The following is a 24,173-nucleotide window of genomic DNA, read 5'->3' as shown; positions in this document are numbered from 1 at the left end:
ATTTTTTCTTATTTTTTTTTAGTATTTTATTTTATTTTTTATTTTAGAAATCTTTTAACCTACGCGTAATACTAATTTTGGATCCTAGATAGTGAACCCGGTATGTATCCTCCTTTGCGACGAGTTTAAGGACAAGCCCGTTGGGGATAACCTTAAAGACATAAAGAAAGACTGTAAGTATCGTAAAGATAATGACCTGCAAAAAATATTAGTCCTAGAAATAACGACCCCCGAAAACCCGTGGTGGCGGGGGGAGGGGGGGGGGGGGCGGCAGTCTAGGAAAGATCCCTAATTTCCTTACAACCGTTCCGGTTTTTAATAATGGTGTATAGCACACGTTCACTTCTGTTCTGTTCTCTCGATCCACTTAATGTAAAGCTAAGGTTGGCAAAGGAACATCATATTGAGTTTTTAGGGAAATGTGCCTAATATTATACCTTCCATATCTTGGAATCAGTTGCTATCACTTACGCTAAGAGGAGAAGTGGCATATTTGTTACTCAGGAGAGAGAGAGAGAGAGAGAGAGAGAGAGAGACGAGAAGAAGAGAGATGAGACGAGAGAGAGAGAGCGCGGGTTAGTCACGTCAGCCATCAAGTTTTCAAAATGCACATTAACCAGGAATAAAAAAAATTGTTCGATGAAACATCTATCTACAACCATAAAATTTTATTGAAAACGAAGGGGAAGAAACAGAGTCTAACATATCCATTCGTTGGAGCGTATAATTTTCTTTTCGTCTTACTCCTTCATTCGACGGAGGAGGCCAAGGCTGGAAATAAGCAAAATAACAGTCAGGTTTTCTTTTTTGATTTCGCAAGCGACCCAACAGATGGCCCCAGAGTACACTATTCATCTACAAATATGGTAACTGTTCTGACAATGCGTCAAGGCTGATTTTTATTAAGGTGGTAGGAGGTGAGGTGAGTGAGAGAGAGAGAGAGAGAGAGCGCTCCGTTTCCATCACGACCGATAGCACCAAAGATCAACAAGTGCCTTTCGTGTCCTTAGCAGCATTCCTGTGCATTGTAACGCGAAGAGAAAGCGGGAGCATTTACTGTGTACCACGACTCGGCGGCACTCCTACTTTTTAGTGAACAACTCGGCAAAGAGTCCAGAGAAAGTGCAAAGAACAACACGTAGCCAACCTCCTTCAGATGCAGCAACCCTTGTTCAGGCGGCGATAGTGTATCTGCTGCTTCGTCAAATAATCAAATCCGAATAGAATCAGCTTTGTCATCCGTCAATCCTTCCATCCGTCAGCAAAGGCCACCTGTATTGCGTTACATCACTGCCAGAAATGGCATATGGGTGCCTATAAATATAGTCGCCACATTTTAGACCTATGATAAAGATACTTCGAGAGTTATAATTGAAATGAAATTTTCAGAATTTTCTAGGTTTTTTCTGTTCCCTTATGACGTTTATCGTATTTTCCACAACGTTAACGAACTCCGTTTTCTGTGTTAAAAAGAAAAATGAACCAAACTCAACAGAACTTTATGCTCCTACGGCTGGCTGCCATGAAGAAGAACATGACGTCACAAAGTTTTGTTGACTCATCCAGTCCTGCTGCCCACTAAAGCTCTCCGCCTCCTATGACAACATCAGCATAATTGTACTTTAATTTAATTATTCCCATTTCGTGTTTATGTTAAAATTCATCTTGGTTAAAACACAATGCACGTGTCGAGATCACATGAAATTTGACCCATGAATCCTCGGAGAAATAAGAGAAGTCTGCTGAAGGTAAGGAGAGCCTGTATTTGCGGCTTTCGTACGAGCATGAAGTTACCTCACAAGCACCACAGGGCGACTCCCACTCGAGCAGACTTCACTTACCCAACTCGATCAGATTCTCCCCTTATAGAGTGAGGTCCATGAATTGAGAGGTCTGTCCAATGAAGACTTACCTCATTTTCTCTCATTCAGATATCAATCTAATGTCCAGAAATAGCCAAGGAGCGATTACCTTAATTGCCAAGTCATTTGATATGGCGCTTGGATCTGACTATACCTCACAAGCTCTTAAGAGCGTCTATCAATCTCAAACATCCACCAATTTTCTGGAAGTGCTCATCTCCAATTTCTGGAATTAAATGGTTTGGCCTGAAAAGAGAGAGAGAGAGAGAGAGAGAGAGAGAGAGAGAGAGAGAGAGAGAGAGAGAGAGAGAGACCTTTTGCAGATACTCAGGAGCAGTATTTTACCTTTTCTACCGAACCTTTTTCTTCATATCCGTAGGGATTAGTGCCGTCAGTGCACCTCGTGCTGTGCACTGTTGGCATTACTCAAGTTCTTTGTTCTTTGAAGCGTGCCTTCAGCCCCTAGCTGCAACCACATTGATTCCTTTTACTGCACTTCCCTTCATATTATCTATCTTCCATCTGACTTTCCACCCTCTCCTAACAATTGATCCATAGTGCAACTGCTTTGAGGTTTCCCCGTACATCTATTTCATACGTTTTGCTGTCAATATCCGTTTCACGGCTGAATGACCTCATAGCTCCCAGCACTTGACCTTTTAGTTAAATCCTATAGTCTAATCCATTCTTCTGTTCACATTATTTGAATTGAAGTCCGCATTGGTTGGTTTGGTCAGCCTTTAGATTGACGGCCACCGATGGTACTTAGGCCTTAATATAAACATATTAAGGCCTAAGTACCATCACACAACATTTTCGTACATCAGTAATGCTCAATAGCAGCAGTGATTTGTGACTCACCAGTGAATGACAGGGATTGAGTTCTGGCTCTCTGGGTTGCCAGATTTAACGAAGGTGGCAACCATAAGATTCCGTTTCGGAAAAAACGCCCTGGTATGTCTTAAGAAGACCTCTGGTCGAAGTTTGACTGTTCTCAAGCGTGAATTACTTTCTAATTGACGCTTGAGAACGGTCAAACTCCGATCAGAGGTCTTCTTAGGCATATCGGGACGCTTTTTCTGAGACGAAATCTTATGGTTGCTGCCACCTTCGTCAAATCTGGCAACCCCGATTGAGTTTGTCTGGCTGTGAAACTGAAAAACATTCTATCCAGTCAGAGAAGGGTTGGGTGACCGTGGTCATGGAATTACGATCTTCATTTATATCATCAGTGCCTTTAAAAAATTGTAACAAGCGTTGGGAATCTATTGTGACTAAAGGGAATTTTCAATGAATGCGGAATGACTCATAAAGGTACTGAATACCGCATTGCAGTGAAAAATAACTACCGGATTTCGTTTCTGACATTAGCTGTAGTGTTACATTATTTCCAAACTAGAATTGTATGTATATATGAGATAGTGGATCACAGAAATTTACCGGGAATGGGATAAACTGAAGGAAACAGCAGCCAATGGAAATAATAATAATAATAATAATAATAATAATAATAATAATAATAATAATAATAAAATAATAATAATAATAAAACTTAGCAAAAATATTTCAGGACACTCGCTAACTTTCGCCTGCTCCGATCTCTCTAACATGTTAACTTGAGACTGAAACTTCGGCAAGGGTAGTTAGGGAAAGGCTGTTGAAATTCAGTTATTATAAATTTATCAGTTGGAACATACTTACTTTTATTGTCGTTCAGGTATAAATGTTTAGCAGAAAGCGCTCAAGTTTGTTGGACTTTCAAATGGTTTTCAACCTTTGGAGTGTGGATTACTTTCACTATGCATGCCATCTCACTCGCAACCCACAGCAGCTGACTGACAGCTAAGTACTTGGCGTCGATTGTGGTTTGAACCTGAAGCGATATATTTTGTTGACACTTTTATAATATAGAGTTTGATACCATACAAGTTATGAAACTAACCCAGCGATGAACGTTACAACTCTACGGAATTATTGTACCAAAAGACAGGTTGATAGTTTTGGTTTTTAGTCAGTTTTGTAATATCTGTACGATTTTTTTCACATATTTAATAGGCATCAAATAAATTACTTATAAAGCAATATGTCAAGTAATACTTCCTGTTGCTGGATTAAAATATTGAGCTCTGGCAGAGAAAAACAGATTTATCATCACTGACTCGGTGGTAGTGTAATGTTTTATAAAGTTATCCATTTAATTGTGCGTTAAATTCGTGTCCTTTGAAATGTTACTTTGAAGATGAATATAGATCTGTTTTTTTATTACTGATGAGAAATTTCTCTCTCTCTCTCTCTCTCTCTCTCTCTCTCTCTCTCTCTCTCTCTCTCTCTCTCTCTCTCTCTCTCTACTTAGCACAAAGTAGCGCGTTCTGCTTATACATGAAGAGGCCTGAGTTTTCACTCGAGCCTCTGTGGTTTTGGTTTTAAAACGTTAATTACTTGGTTATTAGTCGACTATTGAGAGTAGCATCTATGATAAATTTAGAGGAATATATGAGGGTAATATGAGGGAAAATATTGCTGATGTAGGTGATTTTCTAAACGAACGCCATCTTGTCATTTAAAAATGGCAGGGTTTCCATGATTGAGTCCTTGTTCCGCAGGGACCAGCCTGCTCTCTCTCTCTCTCTCTCTCTCTCTCTCTCTCTCTCTCTCTCTCTCTCTCTCTCTGGTATTAATGTACATGCCCTTGTACAGTTTTTTGTATTTTGTTATTGATGTTATCATCTTGAAGTACTTATTACTTGACAACAAAAATATGACGGAAAAGTCTGATTTGTTTTTGAACACTCGGAGTGGTTTGAGTTTTATGAATATATAATATACAGTCATGTTTAGCAAGAAGAAAGCAATTTGGATGTAATTAAGTTAACTTGGAAAGAAAACGGATTTGAATATAATTTATACCTTCGTAGAAAATGGATTCGCAGCATAATGACTTGTTATTAGAGAAAACGGATTAGATTCGTTAGAAGTTGGACTTGGGTGTTATAAGTATAAAGCCTGTGGGCTTGTTTGTGGCCGACTGCCAGTTTAGTTCTAATGCCATTGCTTGCTTTCTTCGCGATCTAATATTGCTTTGCACTTAAATCTTTTAATCTTTTAAAGCCTTGTTTACTTACAATTTTATACTTATCCTTGTAACCTTTTTTCCTCACTCGGAAGGTAACTAGCCGATAGGCCCAGATCATCAGTACTTTACAATATACTTATTTTCCCATACCATCTAGGCGTTATATTTCCATTTCGTGGTGAAAACAGGCACGCACAAAAGGTCAATCATTATAGTTCATCCCAGTCATTAGCTACTTGGAGATTTTTCCTAATGGACTACTTATTCCTCTAAGATTCACGTGACTTCAATACCTTCTTTCAGGAACAATTTAATCCCCTCCCGATCTATAACAACACACATGGCTTAGAGTTAGACTGAATGGAGTGGAGTGGAACGGATTATTTATTTACCCCACCCCATTTACAGCAAATTTATCAAATTTTCTTTGAATCGCCATAAGTTAATTGAATTTGTACGAAGAATATAAATGACGGTGCATTTCTAGATTATTTAATTTTTTTGAGTAAGAGAATTGGCTCTCGTCGATTTTTAGGTTAATTTTTATAGTATGGAATAATTTCTCGGCGTCCTGAAGATAAATTCACCAGAAACTGCTCGTATCAAGATTTATTTTTCTTTTGTAAATTGTTAGGTAACGGATTGGATATGAAGCATTTGCTTCATTGCAAATACAGGTGTTACAGCGACCTCTATATTACCAGCCGCATATGTGTGTGTGTGTGTGCGTGTTTTTTTTTTATACAAAAATGCACACGAAGCAGGATGCCATTGTTAGTGCGACTTTATCTTCCGCAATTGACACACACACACACACACACACACACACACACTGTTAGGCACCTAGTTCTATCACTGACACATTAACACAATTACGTGAATCCTTTCGGAAGCACATCGGTTCCTGACACCTTATGACTAATGCAGTATGCGCATGCGTACCACTCATATATATCGGATGAGGATGAAGATGATTAAGATATATATATAGATATATATATATATATAGATATATAATATATTATATATATAATAATTATATATATATGTATAATTTATATTTGTTATATATAATGCTCTTCAATGCCCTCTGGATCAATCCTCGGAAATGACTATCAATCCATGTAAAATTCTTAGGACCTTTAAATCGCAAATCGTATAAAAAATTGCATCGTATAGTAACTTTGTGTTGCCTGTGTTCGACAAACTATGTACATCCTTCAAGGGACCCCTTCCCTTCCGGAGAGATGCCGTATCCCCTAACCCTGTAGCGAGGCCCCTCTAGGGGAGAGGCGCGGGGAATTTCCGGAAGAGGGCCTCCCTTTCATGGGCGCCTGCCATCATGCATGGAGACTCTTCCTCAAGGGATTCCTTTATCGCAGGCACATCTCTGGGGTTGTGGAGGGGGTAGAAGTCCTCAGTCAGCAGAAGGAGGCCGCCTTTCAGCTGCCTTCTGAAGGCCGCTCTTCTCTGCAGGTTTGCGAATGCAATGACGCAGTTTTTCATCACTGAAATTTTATGAGGTTAATGAATACAAACTAACATACAAGCGCCTCAGTGACGTGATCGGTATGGTCTTGGCTTGCCACCTCGGTGGCCGCGAGTTCGATTCTGGGGCATTCCATTGAGAGGTGAGAGATGTATATTTCTGGTAATAGAAGTGCGCTCTTGACGTGGTTCGGAAGTCACGTAAAGCCGTTGGTCCCGTTGCTGAATAACCACTGGTTCCATGCAACGTAAAAACACCGTACAAACAAACAAACTAACATACTTTGTTATATTCTTGTTTTGAATTGTCTTTGTGATTGTCTTTTCTGTTGTTGTGATTTTCTTTTACATTTATTTAACGCATTACTTGGTTAGTGGCACAGTATATATATAAATATGTAAATATTGCGGTATTTTGCTGATCAAAACAGTATCACTTATGTGTTCTAAACCTATCAAGTTTTTATCAGTATTTTACTCTAAACTGTCTCGTCATTCTCTGACCTTATTTCCCATTCTACAATCAGTGAGGAGGACGAACAGCAGAGGTGAAATGAAAGCCCCTAGCAGCACCCCACTATTTACCGCAAACTTTTGACAAGATCCCATCAACACCAATTTTGTGTCGGTTCCATTCAGCGATGACATCAGTCGGCTTTCCATATTTGACGGAATGTCATAGTGACGCAAGAATATCTTCTCATAATCAACAAAAGCCATCTAAAAGAGGTTTTAAATTCCGTTTACTGCAGCACAACGTATTAGCGTGCATACACCTAATTTGTGCAACTCGCACCGGTACTAAAACCAGTATGTTCATCTCTTAAGTTTTTTATCAGCACATTAGCTATTACTTCTAATGGCTAATAATCAGGCTTTTGTTTCCTTATAGTATACTCCATATTCTGTACCCCGTAAGGGGTAGTGCCATCAGTGCACCTCTTTCGGTGCAATGTAGGCATTACGGGTACACATGTGCGAACCGAACCTTGTATGTGTAACTGAGTTACGCATATACGGTTACAAGGTGTCAAAATGTTGAGGACGAACCGTAACCACGTTAAGCACGTAACTTCATTTCAATCCACTGCGATCATCAGTCTGTCTCTGTCCGGGTTGTTTACCGACGATGGCCACCATGCAAGTAGCAGCTGCCGTATATTTATATACATTATTTAACGAAGATGAAGCGAAATAAAAGAAGATGGTGGCAATCAAGGTTATATACTAGAAGGGTAGAATACAGTGGTCGGGAATTACTCGCTGACATGAGATTCCAAGAAGTTTCTGGCCACAGTAAAGTCTGTTCTTCGTAATAACTAATAAATTGAAGGACTTCTTCCTCACTCCAATCAGCCATGGTAGACATATACGTACTGACTGACCAAAACAAGGGACTCTACTATGGTCCTGGTCCATGGATGGCCTTGTTCATAGTCGGTGTTGTAATACAGTTCCCGTCCACACATGGCGTAACGTTCAAAGAGACCTCCCTTTGATTCGGGGCCCAAAAACCGACAATTGCCGGGACGGAGGGCGAACGGAGCCTCGAACCTCGCGGGTTCGGAGTTCGGGTTCGAGGAACCGTCCACACTTGCGTTTTTGTTACAAGAATCGGTTACAATACAAGGTTCGGTTCGCACATGTGTACCCACCTTTATTCTCTTTCTTCCATCTTACTGTGCACCCTCTCCTGACAATTGTTTCATAATGCAACTGTTTGGAGGTTTTTCCTCCTGTAACACCCTTCAAACCTTTTACTGTCAATTTCCCGTTACAGCGCTGAATGACATTAGTTGCCCCAGTGCTTGGCATAATGCCAAAATCTATATAAATCAAATCAAATCAAATCCATATTCTGCAAGCAGTACTTTGTACGTGAGGTGTCATTTCAGTTTCATCTGAAATGATCTCTTTAGTGGCTCCATCAGGAAGTAGCGTTTTCCACCTCCAAAGCTTTTAGGTTACTGATTCTTCTTCTGCTTTCCAACTGGTTCCCATTTTTATATACGCCATTTCCATCTATTTTTATCCTGTGCTTCTGCCTCGTCAATTCCTTTCTCATGGAAGTCTCCTCTCATATAATCCTTCCATCTCTTTCTTGGTCTCCCTCTTCTTCTTCCTTGGACCTCCATCCCCATAGTATGTCTCCCAGCGTGGTCCTCATCTCTCCTCAACGGGTGTTCATAGCATCTTTTAGGTTACTGATTCCACCTCAGAACTGTGAATTCGTTCTTAAACACATTCAGGTCTTTAATTACCTCACAGAGGTGTTTCTCCCAGCTCTGTCTTTTTTCTTTTGATGTTATAATTGACTATAATTGTATGCTGTGTGTATATATGTATAATATATATATATATATATCTATATATATATTAAATATAATAATTTATATATAATAGTCGGTCAATTTAAATAACTATCAAGAGAAGAAATCGCTGAGAGGAACACACACACACACATATATATATATATATATTTATATATATCTATATATATATATATATATATATATATATATATATGCTTAACAAAAAATCACAGTAGATGCACGTGACTTCATAAATAAGCGAATACCACGGGAAATGATAGACAGGAATCCAAGCGCTTTCGTCTTTATTCAGACATCGTCAAGGAGCTACTAAAGTACAATCGGAGAGGAAGGCCTCAGGTACAAACAAGATCAGGAATACCAGATGGTTAATTATCAAAAAGGGTAAAAATTAAAAGGGATAATCCAGGATTATCGGATATCACACGGTCACAAACTTAAACAGATTCTGACCCTAACCGAAATTACAAAGTATTTTTACCCTTTTGATAATTAACCATCTGGTATTCCTGATCTTGTTTGTACCTGAGGCCTTCCTCTCCGATTGTACTTTAGTAGCTCCTTGACGATGTCTGAATAAAGACGAAAAGCGCTTGGATTCCTGTCTATCATTTCCGTGGTATTCGCTTATATATATATATATATATATATATATATATATATATATATATATATATATATTTATAGTATATGGTTAAGCAGTAATAGTATTCGGTCTTGAGCTACATTTTTATGCATGTTTTTGTTTAGCCTTGTGCCAACCCCTCTCATCGCTGACCCATAGGTAAATATGGAACCTCGCTTGGGTCTGGATTTGCTATTTTTATGCGTTAGTAACAATAACAAAAGTTGCAACAAAAACAACAAGTGTTAAAGAGACTGTAAATCATCGTACAGCAACAGCAACAGCAGCTGAGCAGAGCAGCCACAGGTGTTCAGAGACATTAAGATCCTGTTTCGCAAATGTCTCCCTCATATCAGGAACTTGGCGGTCACATGTTGCCTAAATGTGGTGAAATTTCTTTAAATAAATTACCCGTAACTTGTGGCGTAATGCTGCTTAAAGCATACAAACAATCGAATAAAAAACGTAACCTCCTTTTTCGGAAGTAATATTATAACTATAATAATACGTTCACGTTTTGAATGAGTCTCTACAAATGGCTTTTACTTGAGTCTGCCCTTTACTGAAATGACAACCACGTCCTCCAAGAACTGGAATGAATGAAGAGGCATTTCTTAATGCTCGAGGACCAAAGCGAAAAAATAGAGAAAAAAGAATGGTCATTCGTTCCTTGTACAGATTTTATTGGAACGATCCGGAGCATTTTGTTAATTTTGCACCATTTTTGGAAGTATCATACACCGGCCGGTCAATACTGTAGTGTAGTCGCATTTGCCAAGCTAAGAAATTTACTGTAACTGCATTAAACCGGGTTGGATGAGATCTTGCGTAACGTAAAGGTTGACAATTCACATTTGAAATTATAAATATAGAAAGCAAGCAGGCATGCAATGGTCTGTTGACCGAATTTCTCGATTCTTTAAACCTCGACACAGCTAAGCGACGAGATGATAAAATGTGTAGCTGAACGAAAATTAATTAGTAGGTTACATATAAACATTACTTTATAGGTATATAATAATGCTAAAACTAATAGCTAATATTAAATTTAATTGTTAGTTATGATTCATTTGTCAATAGATATAAATCGTATTCTATTGGGCTCAATTTCATTCATCAATCGTAGGACTAGGAAGAAGAAGAAGAAGAACACCCCCTGCGTGCATGTGTGGATCGTTACGTTAAAAGGAAAAAAATAAAAACTCGTATCCCACTCGACACAGACGCCATTTTGGTTTCACGGCGTACGAAACTAAGCCCAGTGATCACTAACTTACAGTGCTGTGTTATGTCGAAATTTGATCTGACATCTTAGTCATTATGTTTCGGTTAGTTGACCAGTGAAGGCGTAAATGCTTTGTGTGTAGTGTTATGTCGTTTTCTGAGAATATTCCAGGGTTGGTAGGAATGTGTTGCTGTAGCTTGCCTGCTGTTATGCATGCGCTGTTATGCAGCGGTCTATGGACGTTATACTAAATATTCCAGTGCACTCTTAAAGCAAACAAGGTCTCTTGTTTGTACGGTAAACAATTTTTTTGTTAGGGTTCCTGCTTTTATGCATGTTATGTCGTAGATGCTACATTAACAGACGTATAGGTAGGTATGTAGGTAGCTAATTACCCCTTGCACCCCTAAACATAAGGCCGCTTAATTGTACGGCAAAGAAAGGTTAATTTAGGGTGAACTGAGGCTGTTTTACTCCAAACTAAGGTTATTTAAAGGTAAACAAGGTTATTTTAATTTTAGCTTCTACATCAAATGGTCATTCAACGCTTACCTCCGTATGATGTAAGGCTAATATTATATAGTATACCTAGTAACAGCAATAGTTTCCTGACGTTGCCGGGTCCTAATAGTACTATAGTAGATTAACGAGTCCGGAGGTCCATACCAACTTTTCTACTCTCGTCCCCACTTTAGCCTACTCATTTAGGGGTACTAGGCTAAGGGCCTGTGTTAGCATATGGCTTATAATCTAAACCAGCTAGGCATACCTGCTACGTACCACCAGGCTACCTGCCATTTATCATAGGCGTGTGGTTCCCCTGTTTATGGTGTGGTAAATTTAGTATAGGCTTAGCTATGTCCATTCTCTGTACCATAATAGGGTAAAAAGCTGCATGGTACAGGGGTGTACCATGTAAGATCAATATGTACAACCCCAAGAAAAGTACATTATAACGCGTCCTGACACCGGAGTAGAGGTCTTTAGCTCCGTTTCTCACCAACAAGAAGTCGCGTCTGATGCCCATCTCCGATGTCAGGACGCGTTATAATGTACATTTTTGGGGGTTGTACACATTGATCGTACATGGTCCACCCCTGTACCATGCGGTTTTTTACCCTATGTCCATTCTCTATACTATAATATAGCTTTGTTGGTATATTGAGGCCCATTTACAATGTAGAGCTGTCCTAGATACATAGCCTAGCCAAATATCAAATGCTATCCTATAGCTAGCCTAGTAGGTTATTAGGCTATGGTACAGGTTTACTTTAACAAACTTATCATCAAATGTTATTTAGCCTAGCATTTTTGATAGAATTTTATACTAGGTAGCCTATGTTATTTGGATTAATTTCATATTTCTGTTGGAAATATTTAACTATATAATCCATAGCAATATCTGGAGCAAATCCATAGTGAGGTGTCAGGGGTACTGTAGTAGACATTTCTATAGTAGGTAGGCTATTCCAGAGGAAATTTAACCTAACCAGACATACCTTTACCTAAGCTGACCTTGGATGCTGTGGCCTAACCTGCCCGGGGTGGCTTTGATCGCCCTAAGTAGGCTGTGACCCTCGCTCAGCATTCTACCCCAACATCCCTTAGCCTATGTCATAACAAAAAGTGGTAACTATCTTGGGCTACAAGGGGAAAATGTTTTTAGTATGTGGCAGCAGAGGGTGATACAAAAACTAGAGGGAAATGAATGCATCTGAATCTAACTTAACCTAGTTTGTAAGAACCTGCATGATTGGGGAATGACCTAACCTGCCCAAGGCCTTTGCTTTAGAAATTTGAATGCACTTTTTGAAATCAATTGAAATTTATATCCCCCCCCCCCCCCCCCCCCCCCCCCCCCCCAAAAATTCACAGGAACGAATGCAGAGTTGGGAGTCAGGGCTACTGCAGGCCCAGTAGGCATTGCAGAGGGCGTATGACCTAACCAGACTTAACTTTACTTAACTAAACCTTGGATACTGTGTCCTAATCTGGCTGGAAAGGGGTGGGGGAGGGGGGATGTTGCTTTGTGCCCATTGACCCCCACCCCAAAGTAATTTGTATTTGTGGAATGCATAAATCAAAGCATAAGAAGAAAAATACATGGTTCATGAATATCAACAGCATAAATACTAAAAAATTGATAAGGATGAAAATGCAACAAGGCTAGCTACAGGGATGCATCTTATTCTAGCCCGATTTAGGGTGCCAGGTCTCTAGTTTATGCATAGCCGGCCCTCCTGTATTTTAGTATTTAATGAAAAATGTCTGAAATGCAAATTTGTGCTTAGGGCTTAGTACTCATGAAATGGGGAGTTTTCCATCCCTGATAATGTAATAAAAAGCCTTAGTTGATAATATAATTATTGTTACCATAATGATGATCTAGATTGGTTGCCTTATGCCATTATTTGCATGGATCTACTGAACTTTGTTGGGAACATGACACTGGAATGTATTGATGAGAGGTAGTATTGAGAATTTATGTGAATCAATATAGTACTGCCTTTTTAATGTTGAATTCTGCCTACGTTTTAAAGAAATTTGTACACAGCGTAGTGTACATTGAATATAGTTCACGCTTTTGGCTTCATGACGTAGTATGTAGGTGTGATGATGAAAATTCTGATTTCATTTATGAATTGCTGTATCATGATTGTCTGTCACAACCCTGAATTATTGATGTCCCATTGTGAACATCATATAGTACTTCAGTACAAAGTTGGTTTTAACATTTGATGTGCACATTGTGTTGATAGAATTCTCTTAGCTTTACTGTTCACAATCTTGTGATATCTTTATAATACAGCTGTTGTATAACTTTAAAATTTTTACCATTTTCAATAATATATCTAACAAGGAATTTTGTGGATTGCTATCAGTACTAGTAATTTTTACAATTTCAGGCTTCACTTTTAGAGAACACTACATTGTGTGGAGGTTCTTCTCATGGTTATTACCAGGCAGTTGGCTATTTTGTGGAAAATAACACTGCCTCTTATTTTTCCATCATCAAGTTTACTTCTAGTGTGTTGCTCCTAGTTTGAAAGTGATTAGTTACTGCCACAGAAACTTTGTAGTGGATGGCATATAGTTTTACCATTGGCTAAAAGTAGGCCTATTTGAAGCAGTATCGGCTAGAACCGTGGACCTTGGTGTTTCAAAATGTTTGGTTACGCTTCCAGGTTAGTCTAGCAATGCTCTTTTGTTTCTTTGGGGTGAAGTATGCTACACAATGGTAGACGTGTGGATGTTTGACTAGAACTTTTTTTGTATGATTGTAATAATGCGCTTTGAATGATTCTGATTTAAGTCCCCATATCCTTTCATGGGCAAGATATTACAAGTTTGAAAGAACCAAAGAAAACTAAGCTATTAATTCTTCTGGTAGGGGAAACTATTATGATGGGCAAGTGAAGGCTAGGATACATTTCATTGTATTTTCATGTAGAACATGCAGTGGTTTTATCAGTTATTTCCCACATTTCATGCTATTTAGGCAAGTTATGAAAAATAGCCAGTGCCTGGCTGTTTGTTTTCATGAGAAAAAAATGTGGTGACATCAGCTTATAGGTTTTCACATTGAATACTATGTTGAGTTGCATTAGTTCAAGTAGACCACATCGGATATTTTTCCAACTAAGTTTTCCCCAATGGGATGTCTCAAGAAAAGACAGCACATTACTTATTGCAACACATTTCCTTGCTGACTCCTATTTGAATCCCCAGTGGAGTATATTTCCAAAGTATTTCTTGTAAATACACACAAAAATGTCATCAGTTTATTAAAGCCTCGTACTCAGTACCAGTCACCTATTTTGCCTTCATGCCATCTAGTCAGTACACACACCAAGTTTTCATGTCCATTCCCATAACACTTGACTTTCCTTTTTTTTTTTTTTTTTTCCCAACCTGTTAGACATCATTCTTTCAAGATTGAACCATCTTGAAACACATGGATCCATTCTTTTACCCTTGCCAATGTTTATTACGACTTGATTTACCTATTTGCCTTTCAATTCTTACATCACTCAACACATGGAGACAATTTCAACTATATTTTTAACCATTTTTTTGTTTTTTTTTTTTCCCCTTATTCATATTCTACATCCACTCTCACTCTTATGATTTAGTGTTGACTAGAGTCTTCATATGTTCCAGCCTTGGCTTTTATAGATGTTCAGGTTTCCTCCTCATCTACTGGCAGACATCCTGCTAACATCTCTTACTACGTGCATTCTGTAATTTGCCTCTTCTCTCATCCTACCATCTTCCCATATACAGTATTAATTCCCAAGGACATATTTGACAGCCATGCAGACATACTAAACTTATTTCAGCCCTACTTGCACACCATACCAGTAATTCTCATGGCTATAAATTATAACACATGCTTCAGTTCTACCATAACTGTATTTTTATTACTCATAACACCATACTTGTATTATATAGTATTGTTTCTGTCTTATTCAGTCATAAGCTTTCCTTGGTGTACTAAGTAAACCAGTGCCTGGCACTGGCAAATTAAAAAAAAAAAAAAAAAAACGTGATCACTTCTGCAGAGAAAAATTGGTTCTTTCACCGTTTCCCTTATATGGAATCACTGTTATGCCTCGCGTGCTTGTTTATAGAACCTCTCTTTGTCAGACATGCGTTATGGACTTGGTAAGCAATTCAGTTGCAAATCGTGGCATTTGCAACACCATACAGCAGCATCGCCATGGTACTATTCCCATCAACTGCTGGTGTCTTCCAGTCTTCAGTTTTTCCTTTGATTACCTATTTAAGGCATCCACTGTGACTTAAGTTTTTACACTCATGCTATCCCCTCCCACTTTATTTTGATATGTACAATAATTGAAAAGTTATTCATTAGGCTATATAATTGCGATAATATATAGAGAGAGGGGTGTTATGCAAGTTAAGCTGACACCTAAGTTATATACTTGGTGATAGGGTCTAGCAAGCCACTATTAAATTAAGAATCACTCTTGAGTAATGAAGGTTGTTCATAATATGCGTATCACTATTATTAGTTTGTTCCCACACCACCACCATGCATCTTTTCCACCTTGCACCAAATTCTGCTGTCATGTTGTGAAATGGTAGCATTCTTGGTGTGAAATTAACACATGCCATGGTATTTTGTGTTGGCAGATGAGGTACTTTTCAATTTTCCTTAAATATTGGTATTTTTAGTTTTTCTAGTATGTATAAAATGCTGTACTACTTGTATTGTAAATCTCTGACTCATTTGTATGGAACCACTGTCATATTTAAGGTTTTTAGTTCATTAAACATTAAGGGTGGGTTAACAGTTAACTAGATGGTATAAGGTGGGAAAGAATGTTCAGAGTGGACAAGTCATTCTGGAGGCTGAAATCACAAGGCTTGATTTAGAAATTGCAGGAAGAATCTAAATTTACTGTGTGGGGATTATATGAAAATGTAATTAGAATATTACAGAACAAGAGACTAGTTATTCATAGAAAATTTCATAAAGATGATGGACATCAATGAAATAAACACTTCTAATATATACTGTCAGTGTAATTTTTGATGGGCCCATCTGTGTCTTTATGGGAACTTCTTTAATTTTTAAGAACTCTGGTAGTTCCTTGCACATGGAAGACAAGGGTCAGTCTGAAATGGATTGGTATCTCTCTGGTTTATGAATGATATTTCAGGTAACATAACAGTTGATTTCTTCATTTTCATAAGTAGGTAGTCAACATTGCTGATGGGATAGCTTAGCTTAAGTTTTTGACATTATGTAAACCATGTTTGTGACTAATATAAAGGAGAAAAGTCGTGTTTTGCGGGAACATTTTTTGGAATTAAGTAAATTAGTGGGTCTAGTAATGTGTTTTTCCCATCAGAGCACTGTTAAGTGAATTTCTTAATAATAACAGGATGATACAGTGATAATTTTTGTTAATTTGGGCAAAAAGGGCATTTTTCCTCCAGTCAAGGTTTAGCGTAAAGGTGGTGATTAAAAATTACTGAGTGACTGGTATTGTGAGATGAGCTTGAGTTTAAAAATCTTTTTGTATGATTGTTGTCAACCCAAGAGTTAGTCTGCTCCCTCCTTGGTTGAATTTCCATTTATCAGTAATGTATTCTTTTGATAATATCCCTTCACCATTACCAGCATATTACTAAAGAAAGATTTCCATAATGTAGCTGTGTAAGTGTAATGTACCTAAGGTTGTGTTTTGTAAGGGTTGATGGGCTTAGGGTAATGTCAGTACCTATTATTTCTCTTGTTGAATAATGTTGACAGTTTGTAAAAAGTTTTAATTAATGAGTTTATTGGTTATCATGTTTTGACTTTTTTTGTTTTACATTTATCTTCTATCAGTACTTTTACCTCCATTTTACATTACAATTATGCATTTCTCTCTTACATCAGTAAAAACTTAGATCAAGCGATGATTCCGAGGAAGAAAATGAAGTCGAAGCAATGCCTTCCTCGCCAGTGTTGAGTGAAATGATCAAGGAAGAAATCCTTGATGGAGATTATTCCAGGGAGCCTGCAGAGGAAGGAATGGAATTGAACTACCAGGAAGGAACAGACACACAGGTTAGTGCATTATTGTTGTACTTATTTTAAATAATAGTAAAGTTTGAATGTCCAGTGCCAGGTCGTCAAACCAAATACTATTTATAAATCAATGTTTGAACTATACTAGGAGATAAGTAAAGCATTGTAAGTCATATTAAAGCAACTACTGTTTGGTTAAGTCATGAATCCCTAATAAAGAAATAATTGATTATGTGGAAAAGTTGGCAAATGTTTTTGAAACCAGAGGGGGATCTATGGAAGTGAATATTCTCTGATTTGCTGTTTGTAAACACCTCTATCATTTTTTGTCTTTTCAAAGCCATTAATCATAAATGAGCTGTACAGTGTGAAGTGGACCTGGTCACACCAGCTTGATTGAATTTGAAAGAAGAAAAGACCTGTTGCTCTGTCCTGCAAGTTTATATATCACTCCTCCATCACTCAAGTTGGTTGTAATGGATCATTAGTCTGGGTAACTTAGAAGTTGGTTGTGTTGTTGTCTCCCCCACCATATTTTGTGCTGTGCTATTCATTTCTTGTCATTTTTTGTCATATAGTTTATTACATTTGAAGCTGTTACACTCAATGTGTAATGAGTCCTGCTAAACCTAGGATGGTCAAGGTTATTGTCAGTGCATTGATGGATGCAAGACCCTGTGGCAGTTGTGGTGGATGCCCTTGTTGGGTCTGTTCATCTTTCAGTGCCAGACTACCACTGTACTGTTTTAAGCAGCCAGACTGAGCAACTTGGCCTCTTCCCCCATCCCTTGTACTCACTCAGTCCCCTCTATAATATAACATATTGAGTATTAATGCAAGCAGAGCTAATTAATAGGTTGGGCTGTTGTGTCCTTTTCAGGGTAATGATGTGACCGAGATGGATTCTGCTTGGAATAAGGTGTCTATTGATTAAAGTATTTGTTTGAAATTTTTAAAGATTGACACATTTTGTAGTGTGATAAAAATTGTTTTATATTTGAAATTGCTTTTGATTTATGTCATCAGACTATGAAGTGTTACAGTAACTATATTATGATTAGGCTACTTTATCCATATGTATGTTGTTCTCAGGCCAAAGAAGAAAATGATAGTGATGGTGAAAACAATCTAAAACGTCCTGCAAGCACTAGTCCTAGTGAAGATGAACCCTCATCAAAGAAACGGACAAATGAGGTGGATAAGCTTTGGAAAAATGTGAATGATAATCCCAATGATTTTCAGGCATGGACATTGTTATTACAGCATATTGACCAAGTGGTAAGTAAGCAGCAATTTTGTTAGTGGTTTGGTAAACTAAGTTCTAAGTATCATTAGTTGAAAGTTTGTTCATGAAACTTACCTGTCAGATATATATATAGCTGTATTTTTCCGAATCCGACAGAAATTTAAACACTTACGACACACGCAGTGGGAGTCAGGTGGTTAGTACCATTCCCGCCGCTGGGAGGCGGGTATCAGGAATCATTCCCATTTTCTATTCATAATTTTTCTGTCGCCGGTGCTGAAAACACCTGTTCTCAGTACCTCCGTCTTAGGATTTTGGAAACTTCATTGCCGCTAAGTATCCTAATTGTCTTTTGATTTATTTACTTGGATTTGTGGCTAGGCATACGCTATCTTAAATTGATTTGAATTTGATTCATTTTTGCATAAAATATCTGAATCTAGTTAGGCTAGTTTCAGACGGGGTTGTCTGCAAAGATAGGGTGTGGCTACCGAAAGCTTCGGTAGATTCGCACTTGGTATGTACGAGGGGTATGGGTCTTGCTTCTTTGTTGAGATTTGTCATGTAAGGAGTGTGAGACTTTGTCTATTCCGTAAGGAAGACGTATGATTCGTATGTACGCAATTAATCAGTAAACATGTCTAATTCCGTAAGGAAGACGTATGATTCGTATGTACGCAATTAATCAGTAACAAAAGTCAGGGTAGTGAACCTGCTAACCTTCCTGTAGACTTTATTTTGCATAACCCTGTAGTATGGCCTACGGGCTATGTATATGTCTACGAGAGGTGCTCGCTCTCCTTCATTGCTGTGAAGTGCTACTTCTGTAATTGTTACTCCTAACCTGCAGTGTTGCCTTCGGGCCCTAAGCAGTGTCTGTAGAGAAATTGCCCTTTCTTCTGATACTCTTTCGATTCGTAACTTAGAATCGAAAGTGCTTGCTTTAGAGAGTAAAAGTGAAGTGCAGAAGTGCAGTGATACCCCTTGTGTTTAGTGGAGGGTGCGTCAGATCGGCCTCGTTTCGCCTCTAGGCCGGGACCTCTGCTTGACTCCCAGAACCAGGGAGAGAGCATGTCGAAAGCCGAAGGAGGGTTACGAGGAACCCCCACCGATCTGGCGTGCCTTCGGCAGTTTCTGATGAAAATCCCCAGACTGCCTAAGTGCGTGGCACGAATCCTGAAGGATTGCTTCTCGTCCTCCGAAGCGTCCTCCCCCGCGCAGGGGTTGGAGCTTTCGGATGGACTCGCGCCCTCTAAATAGAAGCTTTATGAGAGGAGGACGCTTCACGTCCTCTCTCTCTCTCTCTCGTTATGCGTTTCAGTGAGAAGTAAGAAGGCGAACGTCGCCTGAACTCGTGTCCGTCTTTCCACCGAGAAATACGTAAAAGAAGTCATAGTAGCAGTAAGCTTTTGAGAGCGGACGCCCAAGCCAGGGGCGCGCGGGTGCACTGCCAAGCGCGCGCCAAGTGGACGCCGATGTCGCGCCAGTGGACGCCCGAGCGCGCTCCAAGTGGCGCCCGAGCGCGCTCCATTTGGACGCCAGCTGCACACCAGCGCACGCCAGGTGGTGTGCGCCTGCCTGACTGAACGTTTCTGTTGAACTCTTCAAGCTCTTGTTTCAGATTTGGGCTTAAAGAATTTTTACCTCTACTTCGATGATACCTTCTACCTCACCTGCAAAGAATGTGAAGTAGGCAGTGCTTCGGAGGAAGCTTAAAGTGAACAGACAACTTCTTCTTCGAAACCCAGCAAGACATCGGGTTTCGTGAATTCAAGAGGTCTCTGTCAATTAATATTGCTTTTCGCATAGGTGGATGGAGTTAAGGAAAGCTCAAGGGAAGTTCTCGTTTGCACTACCGCAAGCTTTGCCTTTCTGCCAATAAATTTAAGTTGCCACTACCGCAGTCAAGACTTTGCGATAAGGCAGTTACGGGTTATAAAGGCTCGATGTCCTGCACGTCAGGACTCTCGGCAAACGTTCAGTAGGATTCTTGCAAAGGCACTCATCAAAAGTACGCTCTTCAGGAAAGCGCAAGACAGGACTTCCTTTGCCATACTGCCAATAAATTTTAAGCTTTAGCAGGCATTAGTTGTGATACGGGAGAGGAAGCTGGTTGGAGAGTTTCTTCCTCTTCCCAGGATAATTTTGCCAGCTTTTTAGCCCATCTGAAAGGGCTTTTCAGATGATAGATTTTGTTAGTTCCTAGTCAGGACTACGCTGCCGAATTGAACATCGTCGTTCTACCTGACGTAAGCCCAGTCTCTAACAGGATTCTTGCCCCTTCCTCGTTTGAGACGGGAATCGGAAAATAAAATGCTCGACTTCCTGGATTACGTTTTGTCAATTCAGTGACTTTCCCCCATTGACAATATACTATCGTTTTGTCAAGTAAGTGGGTATCCCCTCATTGACAAAATATCTCTTTGTCCCGTAAATGGGTTAGTTCTCATTGACAAACATCTCATTAACTTGATATTGCGTAAGCGAATAAGCTCTTATTGACAAGATTCGGAAGAGCTCTCATTCGTCATTCGCAGACTCGTACAAGAAATAGACTTGTAGACTACGTCAATGAACCCTTATGTCCAATAACATAAGAAGCTTGAGCTGACTGCTTCGATTCTCCTAAGTTTTGTTCATGAAACTTGCCTGTCAGATATGTATGTAGCTGTATTTCCGAATTCAGCTATATATATGTCTGCCATGTAAGTATGAACAAACTTTGTGATATAATTTCATATTTTGCCTTGCGTTATTTTATTTCTGGTTGGTTCAAGTCATATACGCTTGCTGTAGTTACCTCTTCGGATGGCAACCGAGAGGTCTATGGTCCATTTAAAGGACATTTAATCGTTACTCCCTGCAGCCTTCCAGGAGTTTCCGATTTATCTTTTACCGTTGTATGGTAGTGTTCTGACGACACAAACGCATCTATATATTTAGCGTTTTCTGTTTCGCTTAAATATACCAGCTTGAGAGTCTCTTTATGCTAAAAATAACGGACCTTTTTCTTCATAGAATAGGGTAGCTGGCAACCCAGGCATAAAGTTAAGAGACGACGATGACGGACGATCGTAAGCTGCTGCTGTCACTGTCCTCTCCTCCAGTCCAAACGAGCCAGTACCAGCTCGTTCGCTGTCATGCGCGGTAGGTTACGTCTCTCTCTCCTGCGGGATTGACTGACTAACCGTATCTCTGTGCTGGCAGTTACGTCTCTCTCTCTCCTGCGGGATTGACTGACTAACTGTATCTCTTCCGCCTACAATCACGGACTTTAGCCTAAGATTGAGGGGATTTCTTACATGAATGAATAAACATTGCATTCGTTTGGCCTTAATATGTCCTACAGAGATATCTTACTCCTTTTGGTGCTCGTTACCGCACGGTATAGGACTACGAGTCTACCACAACATTGCACTATTATATGCTCTCTTGCTTAGGCAAAGCGCAGCCTTATTAGGGAAGTAAACATACTGTGTGAGGGAATGGATGAGCTTGCTGGGGACCATTTCCTTCCTAAAGAAGTTTGTTCCCTGAATAGACTGCAATTCAGAACCTCTACAGTTTTCCTACCGGGAAACTGAAATTTTATTAAAGATCTAGGAATGATTCTGAACATCTCTCGGTGCGTTAAGTATCTCTTGAGGTGATAGAAAGAAGGTGCCGGACATCTGGAGAGGGTTTCAGATGTCCTGGATCATAATCTGAAAGAAGTGGAAGCAATTCAGTCGTCCCTCCAGTCCTCGAAACGAGTTTTTGGAACCATGGTCCATATCAACTCTGATCTTCCACAGCTCTCTCATATCTTAGGAAGTATCTTCTCTCGGTCCCGGTTCGGGTTTACGAGAAAGAGCCTATTATAACAACAGGCGTAGAATGGAACGATCCTCTAGAGGTTCGTTACAGGATTGCAAAAGTCCGTACGAATCGTCTCGATCGAAGGCAGCAACTACTGACTTCCGAGTGGAATCTTTCTTTAGAAGTATGTTGAGAGTTGTGGAGACTTTAGGGACGTCCTTTCATTCATCTCTTCGCTAGGTTGAGGACGAAGAGGCTTCTTCTTCTCTGCTCCCTTATTCTCGATCCGGGAGCGGTAACATTAAACGCCATCCTATGATATTGAACGGGGATGGATGTTTAGTCTCTTTTCCCCTTTTTCAATCGCTTAGGAAATGTAATAAGATGATTTATATCATCACAGGGAGCGACAATGACGCTAATCGCCCCATGTTGGCCTTCAAGATCCTAGATTCACAGAGGTCACGTCCTTCCAAGGACCTTTTCCGAGAGAGTCGGTCTCCTTTAACACGAAAGGTACCTATAACCTCTCCGCTCTGAGTCTGACTACGTTCAGACTATCGAGATTTTGACAGCATAAGATTGCAGTCTTCCCTTTCCGTTTGAAGAATGGGATAAGCTGGCAGTCACAACTATTAAAGAATACGCAATATGTTGTTGACGGCCTTTGGGCTCAGAGATTTGCTTCTGTCAAACAACAAAGCCCTTCACGATCTTTGAGTTCTGTGAAATCTCGAAACTCGCTCACCATCTACTTTTTGTCTCACCTGTTTTCTCGGAGTCAGACACTCGTGCGAGATCAGGAGACATATAGTAGCCCTGAGTTTCTTGTTGACGAAGTCGGTTGCGTTTATACAACCACGATGATCGTTTAACATGAGACCAGGTTGGACTGTCAGGCATTCTTCCTTCGGGACTGAATCGCCTTTTTGCTCCTCGCTCCTTTCTCCTGGCACCAGAAGCTCGAGTCAGGAGTGGCTCAGGAGTTGATTCGCTAACGACGTTGGGTTGCGTTGATACACCCCCCAAGGTTTGCTTAGCTTGAATCGCCCAGGCAGTCCAGACACTCATCCTTCAGCGAAGAATAGTGCTTTATGTTCTTCAGGGTACAGCCTTGCTGTCCTTGATTCGTCTGACTGGTCAACTGGTTGGTCACCTGACGTTAGTACAGACGAACTGACTGTGCATGTCCAGATCGAAGCTTTCAATATGGAACTTAGACATAGTCTGAAGTTCTTGATGTCAAAGCATTCGAACATCTCCTACCTGTTAACTTCTTGCATGTGATCAGGAAGGCATTTTCTAACCACCCTAGATACGACAAAGAGGGTTAGTGAGATTTTAAGCCATCGTCACAAGTTTTGGCTTTAGAGAACACAAGGCGGTGTGCTCTCTAAGCTTTTCGTTATGGCCTAAGAATGGAAACCCGTTTTGTCCTTGGGCCAGGAGCTTGGAAGCAAGGATGGCACAAGTTAGTGGGCAGGAGCCAGAGAGAGTCCTGTGCCCTGTCAGGTCTCTCAAGTTTTATCTACATAAAACTCAAGAAAGTCGAAGTCGTACGGACAATCTGCAGTGTTCCGAAAAGACCAGACTTGCCCATATCGAAGAACACCCTGGCTTTATTGTTAAGGAGTTCTTTCAAAAAAGCTCCTTCTTTGTGTTTGCACAAAGATTTGAAATCTTTTGATTTGAATGCTCACGAGGTGAGGGCGCGGCCTCGGAAGCATTTCAACAGAGCATGGCACTCAGCAACATCCTGAGTACCATGTTTTAGCGAAGCAACTCTGTGTTCAATTCACACTCCCTGCGAGATGTGAAGATGGCATATGAGATCTGCTGCTCGCTAGGGCCATACGTGTCTGCAGACACAATCTTGGGGGCAAGAAGTACCACTCATCCTATCCTGTAGAAAATGGTTAGGAAGAGCTCTTAATTTAGTAGTTGAGTCGCCGACAACGGTGACTTCTTAACTCTTAAGC

At 39.8% G+C, this 24,173-nt stretch overlaps 1 protein-coding gene across 1 annotated transcript in view; it reads left to right on the top strand.

Moving 5' to 3' along the window:
- Positions 1-17,006: 17,006 nt before the first annotated feature.
- Positions 17,007-24,173, top strand: part of LOC135200500 (pre-mRNA-processing factor 39-like) — a 31,536-nt gene continuing 24,369 nt past the window's right edge. Inside the window, exons 1-3 of the mRNA XM_064229150.1 lie at positions 17,007-17,189; positions 18,031-18,069; positions 18,243-18,428. Coding sequence (XP_064085220.1) covers positions 17,070-17,189; positions 18,031-18,069; positions 18,243-18,428 — 345 coding nt within the window. The 5' untranslated portion in view covers positions 17,007-17,069. The remainder of the gene's footprint in view (positions 17,190-18,030; positions 18,070-18,242; positions 18,429-24,173) is intronic.

This window comes from Macrobrachium nipponense, chromosome 27 (genome assembly GCF_015104395.2).
Source record: "Macrobrachium nipponense isolate FS-2020 chromosome 27, ASM1510439v2, whole genome shotgun sequence".
NCBI lineage: Eukaryota > Metazoa > Arthropoda > Malacostraca > Decapoda > Palaemonidae > Macrobrachium > Macrobrachium nipponense.
Note: the sequence above shows the minus strand (reverse complement) of the source record. Positions and strands in the feature narration are given on the sequence as shown.